The sequence below is a fragment of the Sapajus apella genome, unplaced genomic scaffold, assembly GCF_009761245.1.
Source record: "Sapajus apella isolate SASKATOON/1434 unplaced genomic scaffold, GSC_monkey_1.0 scaffold1109, whole genome shotgun sequence".
Classification (NCBI taxonomy): Eukaryota; Metazoa; Chordata; class Mammalia; order Primates; family Cebidae; genus Sapajus; species Sapajus apella.
The window spans coordinates 1405-16596 of NW_022438035.1; the positions used below are offsets into that span (position 1 = coordinate 1405).

At 48.7% G+C, this 15192-nt stretch overlaps 1 protein-coding gene across 1 annotated transcript; it reads right to left on the reverse strand.

Moving 5' to 3' along the window:
- Window positions 1-8869: 8869 nt before the first annotated feature.
- On the reverse strand, window positions 8870-14588 carry LOC116546607 (LYR motif-containing protein 9). Its single transcript, XM_032272807.1, has 3 exons — window positions 13651-14588; window positions 10915-11007; window positions 8870-10002 (listed from the first exon to the last, which is right to left on the reverse strand). Exons 1-3 carry the CDS (start codon window positions 13810-13812, stop codon window positions 9985-9987), a joined length of 273 nt encoding a protein of 90 aa, XP_032128698.1. The 5' UTR covers window positions 13813-14588; the 3' UTR covers window positions 8870-9984.
- Window positions 14589-15192: the final 604 nt, after the last annotated feature.

Consider the following 15192-nt stretch of genomic DNA (forward strand, 5'->3'; position numbering starts at 1 on the left):
TGTGCCTGCCATAGGTAGGCTCAGTGTCATGGCCATAAAAGCACAGCTGGACATGGTGGTGCACACCTGTGGTCTCAGCTACTTGGGAAGCTGAGGTAGGAGATTCACTTGAGCTTAGGAGGTCAAGACTGCGGTGAGATGTGATCGTGCCACTGCACTCCAGCCTAGGCAACAGGGTGAGACCCTGACTCGAAACTAAGTAACTAAATAAAACACTTGCATATTTAAAACACTGTTAGGTGTTAGTGACAGTATAAATTGGTCCAATTTCTCTGTAGGGCCACTTCAGCACATCTTTCAAAATTACAAATGTGTATACATTTTCACTCAGCAATTCTGCTTACAAGAACTTCTCCTAGAGATAATTTCCTATGTAGGAAGACATTTGTACAGGTTATTCACTGCCGTGTTGCTTATAACAGTAGAAGGATGTAAATAAACCAGCTGTCCCTCAATAGGAGATTACTGGAAAAGTTATGATATCTCTATGCAGTGGACTAATAACGTGAACCATAAAAAATGAACACGCGTATGCATTGTTTTGAAAAGAACTCCATGATATATTGTTTTTAAAAATCAAATAAGAGAGCACCAGAAGAAAAGGTGTGTAGTTTTTCTGTACATAGCGTATCTCTAAAGGAAGCATAAGAAAGTAGTCTGTTACTTCCCTCCTGGGAGGGAAAGCAGACAGCTGGGGACTGGGTTAGGAGATCCTTTTACTAATTCTGAACCAGGCAAATATCTTACCTATTCTATGACAAAATAAATTTACATGATAGGAATTCAGAATTAAATTAACTCATGAATTAGAAAATTAATTTATTTTTTAAACGGCTTTCAGCCAAGACTCCCCTCTGTTATTCAGACCGAAAGGATTTAGGGAGTCCCGGCCCCTACCCCACTCTCTGATTCCTGACGCAGCCCCCAAAGGGAATCCACAAACAGAGGGGACTTTGGAAAGGGAGATTGGATGAAAGTATTTGTTTCAGTCAATTACATCATTTCCAGGAAAGAGCCTCCTCTTTTAGCTTGAAATCAGGCTATCCCAGGACCCCACAGAAACACAGTTCGGGGACTTTCCCAAACTTGTTTAATTAGGCTCCTTGCTGAAAAGCTGCGCTGTGGGTCTCTAAAGCAGTAACTGGCCTCTGGAGATGCAATCATCTCTCCACAGGGAACTCTCATCAAAAAGTCTGATACTCGGTGCCTTCTTGAATAAAAATAAGCATCCAAAAGTATTTGCAATATCAGGAAAAGCAGAACAAAGCAGGTAATGCCGGAATGTCTTGAGCTTCTCAACTGCAATGACCAGAGTTGGTCTGTGAGTTCTGATTAAATTCCAGTAAAAAGGGCACTTGACAGTGAAGGCCACTCAATTTCATCACCCTGGCTTGATGAAGAAGGATGAAAGAGAGGCCAGGGGTTCACCTCCAGAAGGAGTTCCCTGTCCCTCTGGCAGGGACAGGCAGGCTCCACGTGCTGATGAAGGGAGGCTGCTGTGAGCTCTGCCTTGGAGTCCCCTCTAGGAGGTCTGAGGCCCAGGCCAGGAGAGAGGGTCCAGGAGGGACCAAGTAAAGGAGGAAGCAACAGAAAAGAGTGAGAACAAGTGAGGGATGGGAATCTTCAACCTGCATGTTCTGTTTGTGCTATAAAGTGGTCATCTGTATAACAACTCTATGGAGGAAGGATGACTGCCCTCCTGAACCGCCCCCCATTGTACTGATGGGGAAACTGAGGCTCAGACAAGTATACTCACTTGCCTAAAGTCTCACAGCTCACTAGTGCCTGGGTCAGGATATGAGCCCAGGTCTCTCTGATGCCAGGGTCCCTTCTCTTGCTTCCAGGACAACTTTAATATAATCAGAAGGACCCATGTTTGAATCAACAACAAATATTTAGCTCTGAAGAATCTGCCATTTTTTTTTAAATATTGTATCTCAATGTGCTATTGGTATAGGCAAATAATTTCCACTGCAAAATCAAAGAAGGAGAATTCTTTTTTTTCTTTTCTTCTCACCTCTCCCATGAGCTGGAGGGGGAAACTCAAGTCCTTTTACCAGGTGACAAGACGAAAGGAAATACCCAAGATCCCCAAAGCCACCAGAATTCCTCCTGGAGGCAGGATCAGGCTGCTGCCAGGGCCATTCTAGATGCCAGAAGCTTTCCTTGGGGACAACATTTGGAGTCAAGATAAGTATATTTTCTTGCTGGGTGGGGCTTTCCATAAACTGTGTCTTTCGCCTCACCTGAAGACAAAACTGGGAAAAACAACTTTACCTTAGTCATGCAGACTTGGATTAGACACAGCAAAGAACTTTCTGACAAGGAGTGATGGATGCGGGTAATCGAGGAAGAACAGACTTGCAATAAGTTGGTCAGTGATAGGGTTTGGCTGTGTCCCCACCCAAATCTCATCTTGAATTGTAGCTCCCATAATTCCCACGTGTTGTAGGAGGGACTTGGTGGGAGATAATTGAATCATGGGGGTGTTTTGCCCCATACTGTTCTTGTGGTAATGAATCAGTCTTACAAGATCTGATGATTTTTTTTTTTTTTTGGCACAATCTCAGCTCACTGCAACCTCCACCACCTGGGTTCAAGTGATTTTCCTGCCTCAGCCTTCCAAGTAGCTGGGACTACAGGTGTGCACCACCATGTCCGACTAGTTTTTTGGTTGTTTTTTTTTTTTTTTTTTTTTTTGAGATAGAGTCTCGCTCTGTCGTGCTCCGAGACTGGAGTGCAGTGACACAGTGTCAGCTCATTGCAACCTCCTCCTCCCAGGTTCAAGCAATTCTCTTGCCTCAGCCTCCCATGTAGCTGGGATTACAGGCACGTGCCACCACACCCAGCTAATTTTTTGTATTTTTAGTAGAGATGGGGTTTCACTGTGTTAGCCAGGATGGTCTCAATCTCCTGACCTCGTGATCCACCCACTTTGGCCTCCCAAAGTCCTGGGATTACAGGCGTGAGCCACTGCACCAGTCCAGTTTTTTGTATTTTTAGTAGAGATAGGGTTTCACCATGTTGGCCAGGATGGTCTCGATCTCCTGACCTTGTGATCCACCCACCTCGGCCTCCCAAAGTGCTGGGATTACAGACGTGAGCCAATGCACCTGGCTGATCTGATGACTTATAAGAGGCTTCCCCTTTCACTTGCCTCTCACTTTCCCTCTTGTCTGCTGCCATGTAAGACATGCCTTTTGCCTTTCGCCTTGATTATGAGATGCCCCCAGCCACAAGGAACTGTGAGTCCATTAAATCTCTTTTTCTTTATAAATTACCCAGTCTTTGATATGCCTTTATTAGCAGCATGAGAACAGACTAATACAGCTGGCAAGGTGCCATGCATATAGTCTAAACTCAGCGGACTGAGGCTGAGTTGAGTATCTCTCACCATCTCCTGTGAGCACCCTGCCATCTAGTCTGAGTCTAGTCTGAGCCTTCTCCCAGGCCCACATTTATTTATACCTCTAGCTGACCCCACCATCAAATGCCTTCTCCTCCCTCTGACTGCCTCAATCCTGTCTGCCTTTCAAGGTATAGCTCAAGTTCTGTGGTCTGCTTAAAGCTTTCTCTGACCACTCCAGCCCATATCAATCTGCCCCTCTTGGAATTCTAGGTAGTCTGGGGCTTAGCCATGGTCATCTGGGTAGAGTGAATAAAGATATTGCTTGGCACTGTCCGTGCTGCCACTTGAGGACTGTTGAGAATGTCTTCACCAATCCAAACAAATCTGAAACGATGCACTGGGAAAGTAAAGGGAACAATGGCTCACCCTTCTTTTCACAGTGATGGTTTCTGTCTTCCAGGGCCCAAGGTTTAACTCACTTCCAGTCAACAGGGAAGAGGAACCTACCAGTCCCTACCCAGTCCCTCTCTCTGCCTACAACTGTTCATTCCATAACTTCTAATCTATATGATGAGCACTTGAGGGCTTGCCCCACAAGATCCATCAGACCTGGTCATTCCTAGTAGTTTCCACCACTGAGAGTGGAATCATCTACTCGCTATGAAGCCCTCCAGGGTCTGACTCAGGCTGGATGACACAGTTGAGTGATTAGTTTGATGCAGACACACAACTTTCTGCAACTGTATTTCTGCCTTCTGCTTCCCAAAGCCAGAACCTTTCCCCTCAACCTTTTCCTTGGCTTCATCCACAGTAGTTGTGCAAGGGGTTTCAGCCACCCATAATTCCATCAGGCCACTCCAAAGCAACTTCATATAAATATGCAGTCCATAAAAAGCAATAGGAGGCCAGGCACAGTGGCTTATACATGTAATCCCAGAACTTTGGGAGGCTGAGGCAGGTGGACCACCTGAAGTCAGGAGTTCAAGACCAGCCTGACCAACGTAGAGAAATCCTGTCTCTACTAAAAATACAAAAAATTAGCCAGGCATGGTGGCGCATGCCTGTAATCCCAGCTACTCGGGAGAAAGAAGCAGGAGTACCACTTGAACCTGGGAGGCAGAGGTTGTAGTGAGCCAAGATAGCTCCATTGCTCTCCAGCCTGGGCAACAAGAGAAAAACTTCATCAAAAAATTAAAAATTAAAAAAAAAAAAGCAATATGAGGCCTGGCACAGTGGTTCATACCTGTAATCCCAGCACTTTGGGAGACCAAGGTGGGCAGATCACTTGAGCCCAGGAGTTCAAGACCAGCCTGGCCAACACAGCAAAACCCCATCTCTACTACAAAAATAAAAATTAGCTGGTATGGTGGCACACATCTGTAGTACCACTATTACTACGGAGGCTGAGGCAGGAGAATCACCTGAACCCACAAGGTGGAGGTTGCAGTGAGCCAACATCAGGCCACTGCACTCTAGCTTGGGTGAAAGAGCAAGACACTATCTCAAAAATAAAAATAAATTTTAAAAAATATGAGTGCTACCCCAAAAAGCAACATGAGTGCTGCCCAAATGAACTTGCTGCTCCCCTTTCAACCTGACTGCTACTCCAAGCCTCTTCTATCAGGAGTTATGTGTCAACAGGCAAGTAACTCATCTCTGATTTGCCAATGCAAAGGTAATACCTGAACTCTACCCTGGGTACAAGGTATTACCTGGCACTATAAGTGCTGCTGAGAATGCACAGACACCACCACCCATAGTAGCCACCACCTGGACAGTGAATCCTATATATAGGAGGTGCTCAATGCTTGTTGAATTAAAGACTCAGGAGGCTGAAGCAGGAAAATCGCTTGAACCTGGTAGGCGGAGGTTACAGTGAGCTGAGCTCATGCCACTGCACTCCAGCCTGGCAACAGAGCAAAACTCCATCTCAAAAAAAAAAAAAATGAATGAATGGGTAAATGAATGAATGGCACAACTGCAGAGGAAATGAGCACGCCCTTCCTTTGGGGCCCCACTGCACCACATACAGAGCCTGGCACTTCCCAGACTGCATAGCGTGTATGGGATTAAAGGTCTGTCTACCACTGGACAGTAAGTTCTGGAGGCAAGGACTGTGATGTATTCAAAAGCTTGTGAACCTCCTACTATGTGCCAGGCACTGCGCTGGGTACTGGCAGGATCAGAGTGGTGAACTAAACCAGGTCCTGCCGGTGGAGCTCCCTGTCTACAGACTGATTGCTCCTTCATGTCCTCGCCACCTGCTCAGTCCAGGGACGCAGTAGACGTTCAGTTAAGTGTTCCTCCTCCTTTGCTCACCAGATCTTTAAAGAAAAGATTTGAAGCTGTTCCACTGAGAAATATCTTTTCATTTCTTCGGAGAGGCTCAAAGGTGATCTTGTAGCCTCTGAGCAGTTCACGAGCAGATTCCTTTAACCGGCTCCAACCCTGCATCCTGCTTCTTTGATTTGTTGTTGAAACCATGTGCCTTTCTGGGATGACCTTGTGCCTCCTGCTCCTTAACCCCTTAAGGCACTGTTCTAAAGCCTCTGATCTTCTTTAACTACAGTTACTCACCCCAAGTTAATGAGTTTACTCCCTCATATTAAATGGGCAACAGTCATGGTTCTCCCCGTCGTTGTACAAAGGGTATTTGTTTTGGATGGTCAAGTTAATCCCCACCCACTAGGGGGGCAAAATGGGCGGTTCATTTCAAGAGATTGGGAGGAAGTTTGGGTTTCAGCACTTGGTAACATTTACTTTGAGGGAAATCCTCTCTCTGCATCAAGACAAACTTCCTGGAGGAAGAGCCTGCCAATCATGCAGAGGGCTCTAAAGCAGCTCCCAAGCATTGGTAGTAAGAAGACTTAGCCAAGAAATATTCACCATCTCCCAGGCTTTCCCATTACTAGAAAGCAGTGAGAAACAAACGAACGAAAGAGAGACATCACAGTTTGCCTGCCATCATCATTCTTTCATTCAGCCAACACTTAAGAGCTCACAGCCCGGGCAGCAGACACACGACTGGCCCGGAAGGTTCTGCAACAACCAGCACCTGGTCCTGACCTCAAGGGCTTCACTCTTTGGTGGAGGAGACAACTACATAAAGAGATGATTACAAAGCCACCCTTTGGAGAAGGTCCAAACTCCTTAGCAAGGCTATGTTGTCCAGGCTGGAGTGCAGTGGCTATTCACAGGCATGATCCCACTACTGATCAGCACAGGAGTTCTGACCGGCTGTTTCCGACCTGGGCTGGTTCACCCGTCCTTAGGCAACCTGGTGGTCCCCTGCTCCCAGGAGGTCACCATATTGATGCTGAACTTAATGCAGACACCCGATCAGCATAGCACACTACAGCCCAGGACTCCTGGACTCAAGAGATCCTCCCACCTCAGCCTCCCGAGTAGCTGGGACTACAGGCACTCGCCACTGCACCCGGCAGCTATGGCTACTTTTAAGTCACAGTTTCAATGCACTAAGTGAAATGTCCAGTCGCAGGAAGATAAAATGTCAAAACTTAAGGTTCAGGCATCTTCCTTTTTCCAGTTGGAATCTGCTGCAGATAGGAAACCTCTGTCAGAGAAGGAGACAGAGGCATCTTTGCTGGCTTGGGGAAGGAGCATTCCAGGCCAAGCAGCAGTTTAAGCAAAGGCCAGAAGTAGCACCACTTGTTCAGGGACTCCCATGCTGCTTGGTGTGGCTGAGACATTGTGGTGGGTGGAGAGAATAGGGGTGGAGGTGGAGGAGGTAAGGCTGGAGTACGCCACAGGAACCAAATCATGCAGAGCAATCTCTAAAAAAAAAAAGAAAGAAAGAAAAAGAAAAAGTAGCCATAGCTTTGGGTTTTTAAAATTTAAGTCTGGCCAGAAATTTTTGAGGCTTTGTCTCAGTTTTCATCCAGGGATAGGGAGAATAGAAACCTCCAGAAAAAAATATAAAGGAATTGAGAGACAAAAAGATAAATCTATGTTATGATCACATCCTAGGAGCCACAACTGCTCAACCTCCAGGCAACCCACGTCTGTCTTTCCCTTACACTGAGTCCCTTCCTGCGTGGAGGAAGGACTGTGCAATAAATGTTCAATGAAGACGGGGTGGGCACGGGATGAAAAAGGGAACTGTGTAGGGCAGGACAGGCTCTGCCCAGGGAGCACGTGCTGGTGCAGGACTCAAGACTAGCACTGCCTAGGAGTCAGCCTCAGAAGGAAGCCCTTGAGGGCTTTAACATCTGCCTTTCACTATGCAGATAAAACCAGCAACTTTATAACGCAAATGCACCCCAGAAAGGCAATGTAAGTCCAAAGAAGTATCAGTCAAAGTGTGGACAACACATGTCGGATCCTTTCCTGCTGGCGTTGTGCTTGCACAGTGGACACCAGGGAGAGCCACAGGGACCTACCTAAAGAGAAGCGTCATCACCAGGTACACCAGAGAGAAGAGATGGAGGCCACATGGCTGACAGCCCATCTGTGTGCACAGCCTTAATCTTCCCAACCGTGGGATGTGCAGCCTGTCACAGTGAAAAAAGCGAGCCTGACAGGTTAACAAACCTGCCCCAAATCACACCGCCTCTAAGTGACAGACTGGGATTCAAATTCAGGTGTATGCAGCTCCAGAGCCCCTTCCAGCAGGCCACACTGGTTGACTCTGGGTCAAATCTTCATCTTCTTCCATTTGCTTGGAAGCTATTCTGTAAACCTTCAACTCCATGCATTTGAGAGTTGAGAGATGAAGGAGCCATCCCCACAGTCCACGCAGGGCTCGAAGCGGTGGAAGTCGGAGGGCAGGGTGGAAGGCAAGGCTGCTGCTGAGGACAGGAGGCTCTCCCAGGCTTCAACAGTGCCCCTGTGCGCACAGTGCTGCATGCTCCTGCCTCCCCTACCGTGGGCTCCTGCATAAGCGGGAGCACCACCCTCTGTGGCAGCACAGGGACTGGGAAGAGCAGCCAGCACACTGTTCACCCACCCCATCCCTGCTGGCTCCCTCACCAGCCAGCCTCACACTGCAGCTGGACACCCACTGTCTAACACGTGGCGAGTCAGCACGGCTGGACCAAGCACCTATCCAGGAACCAAAAGTCACAGAACCGCTCCAGGAGCTGGTCAAGAGCAAGCAACACTAACTATCCTGAACCCTTGTCAGCCTTCATTCATTTCACTCCTGCTGAGAAACATCTGGGATATGGCCACCCCTACTCCTGTGACCTCAATACAGCCCTGTCACCTGAGGAGAGGCCCCCAGCTCAACAGCAGGGGTGGGACAGGGGACTGGCTCAGCTTTGGGCTTAGCCTGAAACCCCTCAGCTTGCCCACAGCCTGGTAGGACCAATCTGGCCTCACCAACTGTTGTGGAGCAGCGGGGCCAGTCTCAGTCTCCTTCTCTGAAGAATGACCCCTCCTGGGCAGCTTCATGTCTGACTCTATGTTCTCAACAGTGGATGACACTCGGCGGGGCAGGTTTGGAGGGGTGCAGACAAGGTATGCTTAGGGAATGCGTGGCTTATCAGTTGAGAAGACACACAAGCTTCCACAAATTGATATATTTACTTCATTGTCAGCGGAGTACCCACGCACATAAAGATATCTCTGAGTCACTTTAAGTCACATAATTGCAAGGACACAAACACACACTAGTTGATCCCTGTGGCTGAATGCCCTTGGGGAATACTCAAATCCCAGTGGGGTTTCTCTGCATCTTCTGGCCACTCTGGCCATTCTCCCTGAGGCCACCCAGACTCTCCGGCTCCCTTCCATCCTTCCATGATGGAGGCAAAGCAGGGAATGGCAGTCAAAACAAATTGCAGGTGTGCAGAGGCCTGGACAGGCCTGAGTTCACCGCAGCTGCTCTGGCGTCCCCCCCTTGGTTCATGTGGTGTGACTTCACCACTTAAGGACGCTGTCAGCTCCCTGGAGGCAAGGCCCAGGGCTTCGACTTCCGTGGGCATGGAGAAACAGTGGTCAGGAAGAGCAGCTCCTTGGCAGACTGCAGGGTGCGTGACAACTGTGAGGGCTCGGGGCTGCATGCAGGGACAGGACAAGCTAGCAAACAAATAACTGAGACCTGACACTGAGTGGCCTGGCGCAGAGCTGTGCAGGGCGCTGTTGGAGCAGAGGAGGGGCGGGGCAGGACGGCTTCCTCAGAGGGAGCCTTTCAGGCTCCGCCACTAGCATCCTGTGTGAGGCACTTCACCTTCGCCTTACTGAATCTGGGCTTCAAATCCAGAGCTGTCTGGTTCTAAAGCCCATGCGCTCTCTTCTGTACAGGCTGCTCCCTGAGGGGACATCTGCTGTAGGACTCACAGAATGATAAAAAGATCTCCAGAATAAATGGATCACTTTCAGAGAAAAGTAAAAGAACAAAAATACAAAAATAAAAAAGACAGAAAATAAACAAAAAAACACCACATTCTCCCCAAATTTCACATGGTGAGCAGCTGGAAGTGCAAACATAAAGGATGCTGACAACATGGCTGTGGCAAGAGAAGCCTCCGGAGAAGCAAGGTCAGCTTCTCCTCCCGATTTCTGGCTCTTTCAGCCAACAAGGCCAATGGATCTTGCAAACCCACTGCTGCTTCTGAGCTCCAGAAGAGGGGCCTCTCAACATCCAGAGGCTAGGAAGGTCACTCTCAGGGTTCTCAGTTTTGCTTTTTATACTGCAAGACAGAGAGATTCAATGTGAAGGAGGGAAGCCCACAAGGGCAGGAGGACTCTGGGGATACCTCAAGCCCCCATGATATGGGCCTCCTCTGCCTCCTGCAGGGGCTTCTGGGAGGTGGGGAATCCAGGCAGGAGGCACTGGGCAGTCAAATCTCTACTTCATGCCTGGACTCCCTTTCTTCTTTAATGAAAAGGGAAGCTGGCGGGGCTGGGGAGGAGGAGAATAAGGAAACTGAGCACCTGTCCTCTCTGAGTCTTGTTTTAGGGGGAAAAAAAATCTCAGGTGGAGGAGGACCCTTGGAAGCCAGCTGGTACAATTACTGGGTTTAAAAAAAATGGACCCTGGGCCCATACCTGAAGAGTGTGAGTTAGGACAGGGAGGTAGGGGCACACTCCAACTCTCTAGTCATTCTAATATCAGAGTCTAAGGGCCAAGACGCCAGTCTACATTCCTGACTCACTCCCTTCCTCCACCAAAACATACTGAATGCCTCCTCTGTAATTCTGCCCCAGTGTGAATACCCCCCAGAGATGGGGAGTCCCTCCCCAGGACAGCTTTCCTCTCTGCAATAGCTCAATGCCACTGCCGGCTCTGCACTACGGCTTCCAGGAAGACTGTTCTCTCCTCCTTCTTCCTGCTGCTCCCTCTCAGCGTGATCAACACTGTTGGGCAAAAAACTGCCTTAAAGGATGAAGAGTGACAGCCCCTCCACACTTGAAAATATAAATGCAGCCAGAAGGTATCTGCCATCACCTTTCAGCTTCTGGAGGAGGGAAGCAGCTGGATGGTGGCCTCCTCCACAGGGACCATTCTCAACTGTGGGGCAGGAGTGGCCTCTAGTGGTCATGGGGATCATGGCCAGCATCACCCCAGCTCGCAGGCGGAGCCAGGAGGCTTAAGCACCTACTTTATTCATGATCCAGTCAGCATCTTCAATGGCTCTTTTAATAATTTGCTGGATTCTCTCAGGGTTGTCTTCATCTGAATGAACCCGAAAACTCTGCAAGTTTAAACATAAAGAAAGATGACCAGATGAAATTCCCAGGACCAGCAGCTTCAGAGCACCAGTTGGGCAGGTACACTGCTGGGCACTTCATACCCAGCAACTCTCTTCATCCTCCATAGATGGTGATGATTGTCCCCTGTAGAGACGAGGAAACAGAGGCTCAGAGATCCTTACTTGCTGCTGAACAACAGCATTTGAATCCCAGTCTATGTGACTGCAAAGCATGTACTCCTGCCACCAGGGGAGGTGCAAAACTGGCCAAGGTACCCCAAAATCAAGCTGGGCCCAAAGGCTATCAGGCCATGGAGGCCAAAGGGAACTTCCATCTCTCTTCCTCAGAGGAAGCTGCTTTCCCCAGGGTGAGATCTCTGCATGGGCTTCACAACAGGGAGGAATAAGCAGGGCTTCTCCAGATAGCCACACAGGGAAGGGAGGGGAGGCAGTAGAGAGAGTGGCTTCAGGAAATCCACCAGGCCCGATGCAGAGCATGGGCCGCTGTTTGCTTTTGACCAGATGTTCACCCTTGAGAAGTAACCTAAGATTCAAAAAGAACTGGCGCTGGGCACAATGGCTCACCACTGGGTGCGGGGGCTCATCCCAGCACTTTGGGAGACTGAGGCAGGCCTCCCAAAGTGCTGGGCCACCTGAGGTCACGAGTTTCAGACCAGCCTGACCAACATCAGAGAAACCCTGTCTCTACTAAAAATACAAAATTAGCCGGGCATGGTGGTGCATGCCTGTAACCCCAGCTACTTGGGAGGCTGAGGCAGGAGAATCACTTGAACCTGGGAGGTGGAGGTTGCAGTGAGTCCAGATCGCGCCACTATACTCGTCTCAAAAAAAAAAAAAAAAAGAACCGGCACCTCCCCCCCACCCCACCCCCGTCACTCCCGACGCCACACATCCTCCTGCTCCTCTTTAGGAGCCCCCTCAGCATCCACCTCTGGGATGCCCTCCCTGACTCCCTAGACAGCTAACTGCTCCCTTCTCCATGTTTCCACAGCCCTCTGTGGCTACTGCTACCTCCATTTTTTTTTTTTTTCACTTTCCATATTATATTTGTAAGAATTTTAGCTAACTTACTATTCGGAAATGATTTCTCACTTACAGAAGGTTGTGGTAATATGCAAAGAATTCCTACCAGAATCATCGATTGTTAATATTTTGCTACGCTCGTTTTATCATTCTCTATGTCTATGTATACGTTTTTTCAGAAGTATTTAAGAGTAAGTGCAGACACACTGCCCTTACCCTTAAACATCCCTATGTGTATATCCTAATAAAAAGGGCGTTCTCTGACACGACCACAACAATTAAATTCAGAAGACTTAATATTGACACACTATAATCTATAGCCCATATTCCAATTTCATGCACTGCCCCAGTAATAGTCTTTTTTTTTTTTTTTTTTTTTTTTTTTGGGGCAGGATCTCACCTGTCACCAGGTGAGAATGAAGTGGCACAATCACAGTTCACTGCAGTCTTGACCTCCTGGGCTCAAGCAATCCTCCCATCTCATTTGTTAATTTTTTTTTTTTTTTTTTTTGAGACAGAGTTTCGCTCTTGTTACCCAGGCTGGAGTGCAATGGCGCGATCTCGGCTCACTGCAACCTCCGCCTCCTGGGTTCCGGCAATTCTCCTGCCTCAGCCTCCTGAGTAGCTGGGATTACAGGCACGCGCCACCATGCCCAGCTAATTTTTTGTAGTTTTAGTAGAGACGGGGTTTCACCATGTTGACCAGGATGGTCTCGATCTCTTGACCTCGTGATCCACCCGCCTCGGCCTCCCAAAGTGCTGGGATTATAGGCGTGAGCCACCGCACCCGGCCTAAATTTTTTTTTTTTTTTTTAATAGAAACAAGGTCTATGTTGCCCAGGTTGGTCTTGAACTCCTGAGCTCAAACAATCTGCCTACCTCAGCCTCCGAAAAGTGCTGGGATTACGGGCGTAGGCCACCACGCCTATAATCTATAATATTTTTTTTAATTTTTTAAATATTTATTTTACTTTTTAAGATGGGGTTTCACCATGATGGCCAGGCTGGTCTTGAACTCCTGACCTCAGGTGATCCACCCACCTAGGCCTCCCAAAGTGCTAGGATTACAGGCATGAGCCACCATGCCAGGCCCGTAATATTCTTTACAGCTATTTTTTGGGGGTCTAGGATCCAATCTGGAATCATGCATTACATTTAGTTACCATGTCTCTTGAGTTCTCTAATCCAGAACACTCTGTCTTTCTTTGTGTTTCACAACACTGACATTTTTGATGACAGGTCAATTAATTATGTGCTGGATGGCCTCTCGATCAGGGTTTACCTGATGTGTTCTTAGGATTAAATTCAAGTTGTGCACTGTTGGCAGGGATGCCTGCGAGATGATGTCGTGCCTCACAGTCTATTTTAACTACCCGCTTAGCTGCCTCATGCATGCCCTAGAACAGCTAGTGTGCTGGGTGATCCACCCTCTGTTTCCTGGACAGAGAGGAGCTGGGCAGCCGAGCACTGGTTTCCTGTGGCTGTTACCACACTGCCACCTCACCACCATCGGAGAGACTAGCCCTGTGCCCTGGCCTCTGACCCACGCCCCCAAGCCTGCCATCAGAGGCAGCCCCCAGACCCAGTGGACCCAGCTCACACCTGCCTGAGGGCATGCTTGTAATGCTGCTGGATGCCCTTGGTTGGCAGCTGCCGGCAACAGCGCAGCAAATATCGGTAGAGCTGCAGTGGCTTCTGAACCAGTTCTGCCCCTGGCAGTGGGGCCATCTGTGAGACTCTCTGTCCCTGGAAAACAAGGAGCATCACTTCTAGGGCACCAAGCCAAGTTCTAGACTCAGCTCTGGCCCCCAGGTCCCAGCACTTCGGGAAGCAGGCATGGTTGGTGCAGAGGCCCAGTGCCCCTCCTGTCCCATCGCATGGAGCCTGCACCTTGGGCTGGGCTGGGTGTTTAGTCCTGCAGAAGCCCCAGCCCAGAGCAGGCCCGCAAGGACCAAGAGTGAGTGTGGAGGGAAATGTACAGCCTCATCCCTGGCATCTTCTTCCTGGAACTCAACTTCAGGTGGTGTATGAGTAGGTGTCCCTCACAGGCAGGGTAGGAGAGATAAGCAGGAAGACCCTGAGGGGCAATCACTAGGAAACCAGCTCTGACATTAGCCATGGCTAGTGAGAGCACAGGCCACAGAGGGGAGAATGCCCACAGGCATGAGCCTCGAAACTCAAAGTATGCTCCTAAACCAGCAAAACCCACAGCACTGGGAGCTCGTCAGAAATGCAGTCTCAGGCCCCATCCCAGACCCACTAGATCAAACCTGCATTTTAACAAGAATGCCAGGAGATTTGCATGCACATTTTAAAGTTTGAGAAGCATGAATCTAGGGGGCTCTGCACAAAGACACTGGACAGAGTCACTATGGTACACCCAGAGACTGGGCATGTGACTTCATTTTACTATGAGTTATGATCAGAATGACAATGGGCTGAGTGAGGTGGCTTACACCTGTAAGGTGGGCAGATCACTTAAGGTCAGGAGTCCAAGATCAGCCTGGCCAACACGGTGAAACCCTGTCTCTACTAAAAATACAAAATTAGCCAGGCTTGGTGGTGCACGCCTGTAATCCCAGCTACTCTGGAGGCTGAAGCAGGAGAATCGCTCTACCCTAGAAGTAGAGATGGCAGTGAGCTGAGATCGAAACACTGCACTTCGGCCTGGGCAACACAGTGAGACGCCGTCTCTAATAGATCTGTCTCTGACAGATGAATCACAATGAGCACTTGTTTGTCTCTATTTACATGTAATTAATGCACACATAAGAAAACCAGTCACAGAGAGGTCTGGTAACCTGCCCAAGATCACACAGCTGATAAAAGTGGAGCTTGGATTTGAACTCTGACAGACTAGCCCAAGAGTCTTATTCTAACAACAACAAAAAAAAAAAAACGCTGTATTGAGGTACAGTTGACATATAGCCAACTTCATAAAGTATGTAATTTGGTAAGTGCAGCCACAGGTACACACTGGAGAAGCGAGCACCATAATCAAGACAGCGAACATATCCATCATCCCCAAAAGTTACCGCATGCCTTTTGTAATCCCTTCCTCCTGCCCTCTCGACATCCCCAACCCTAGGCAGCTGCTGCTCTGCTTTCTGTCACTAGAGTTGTGTGCGTTTTCCAGAGTTTCGT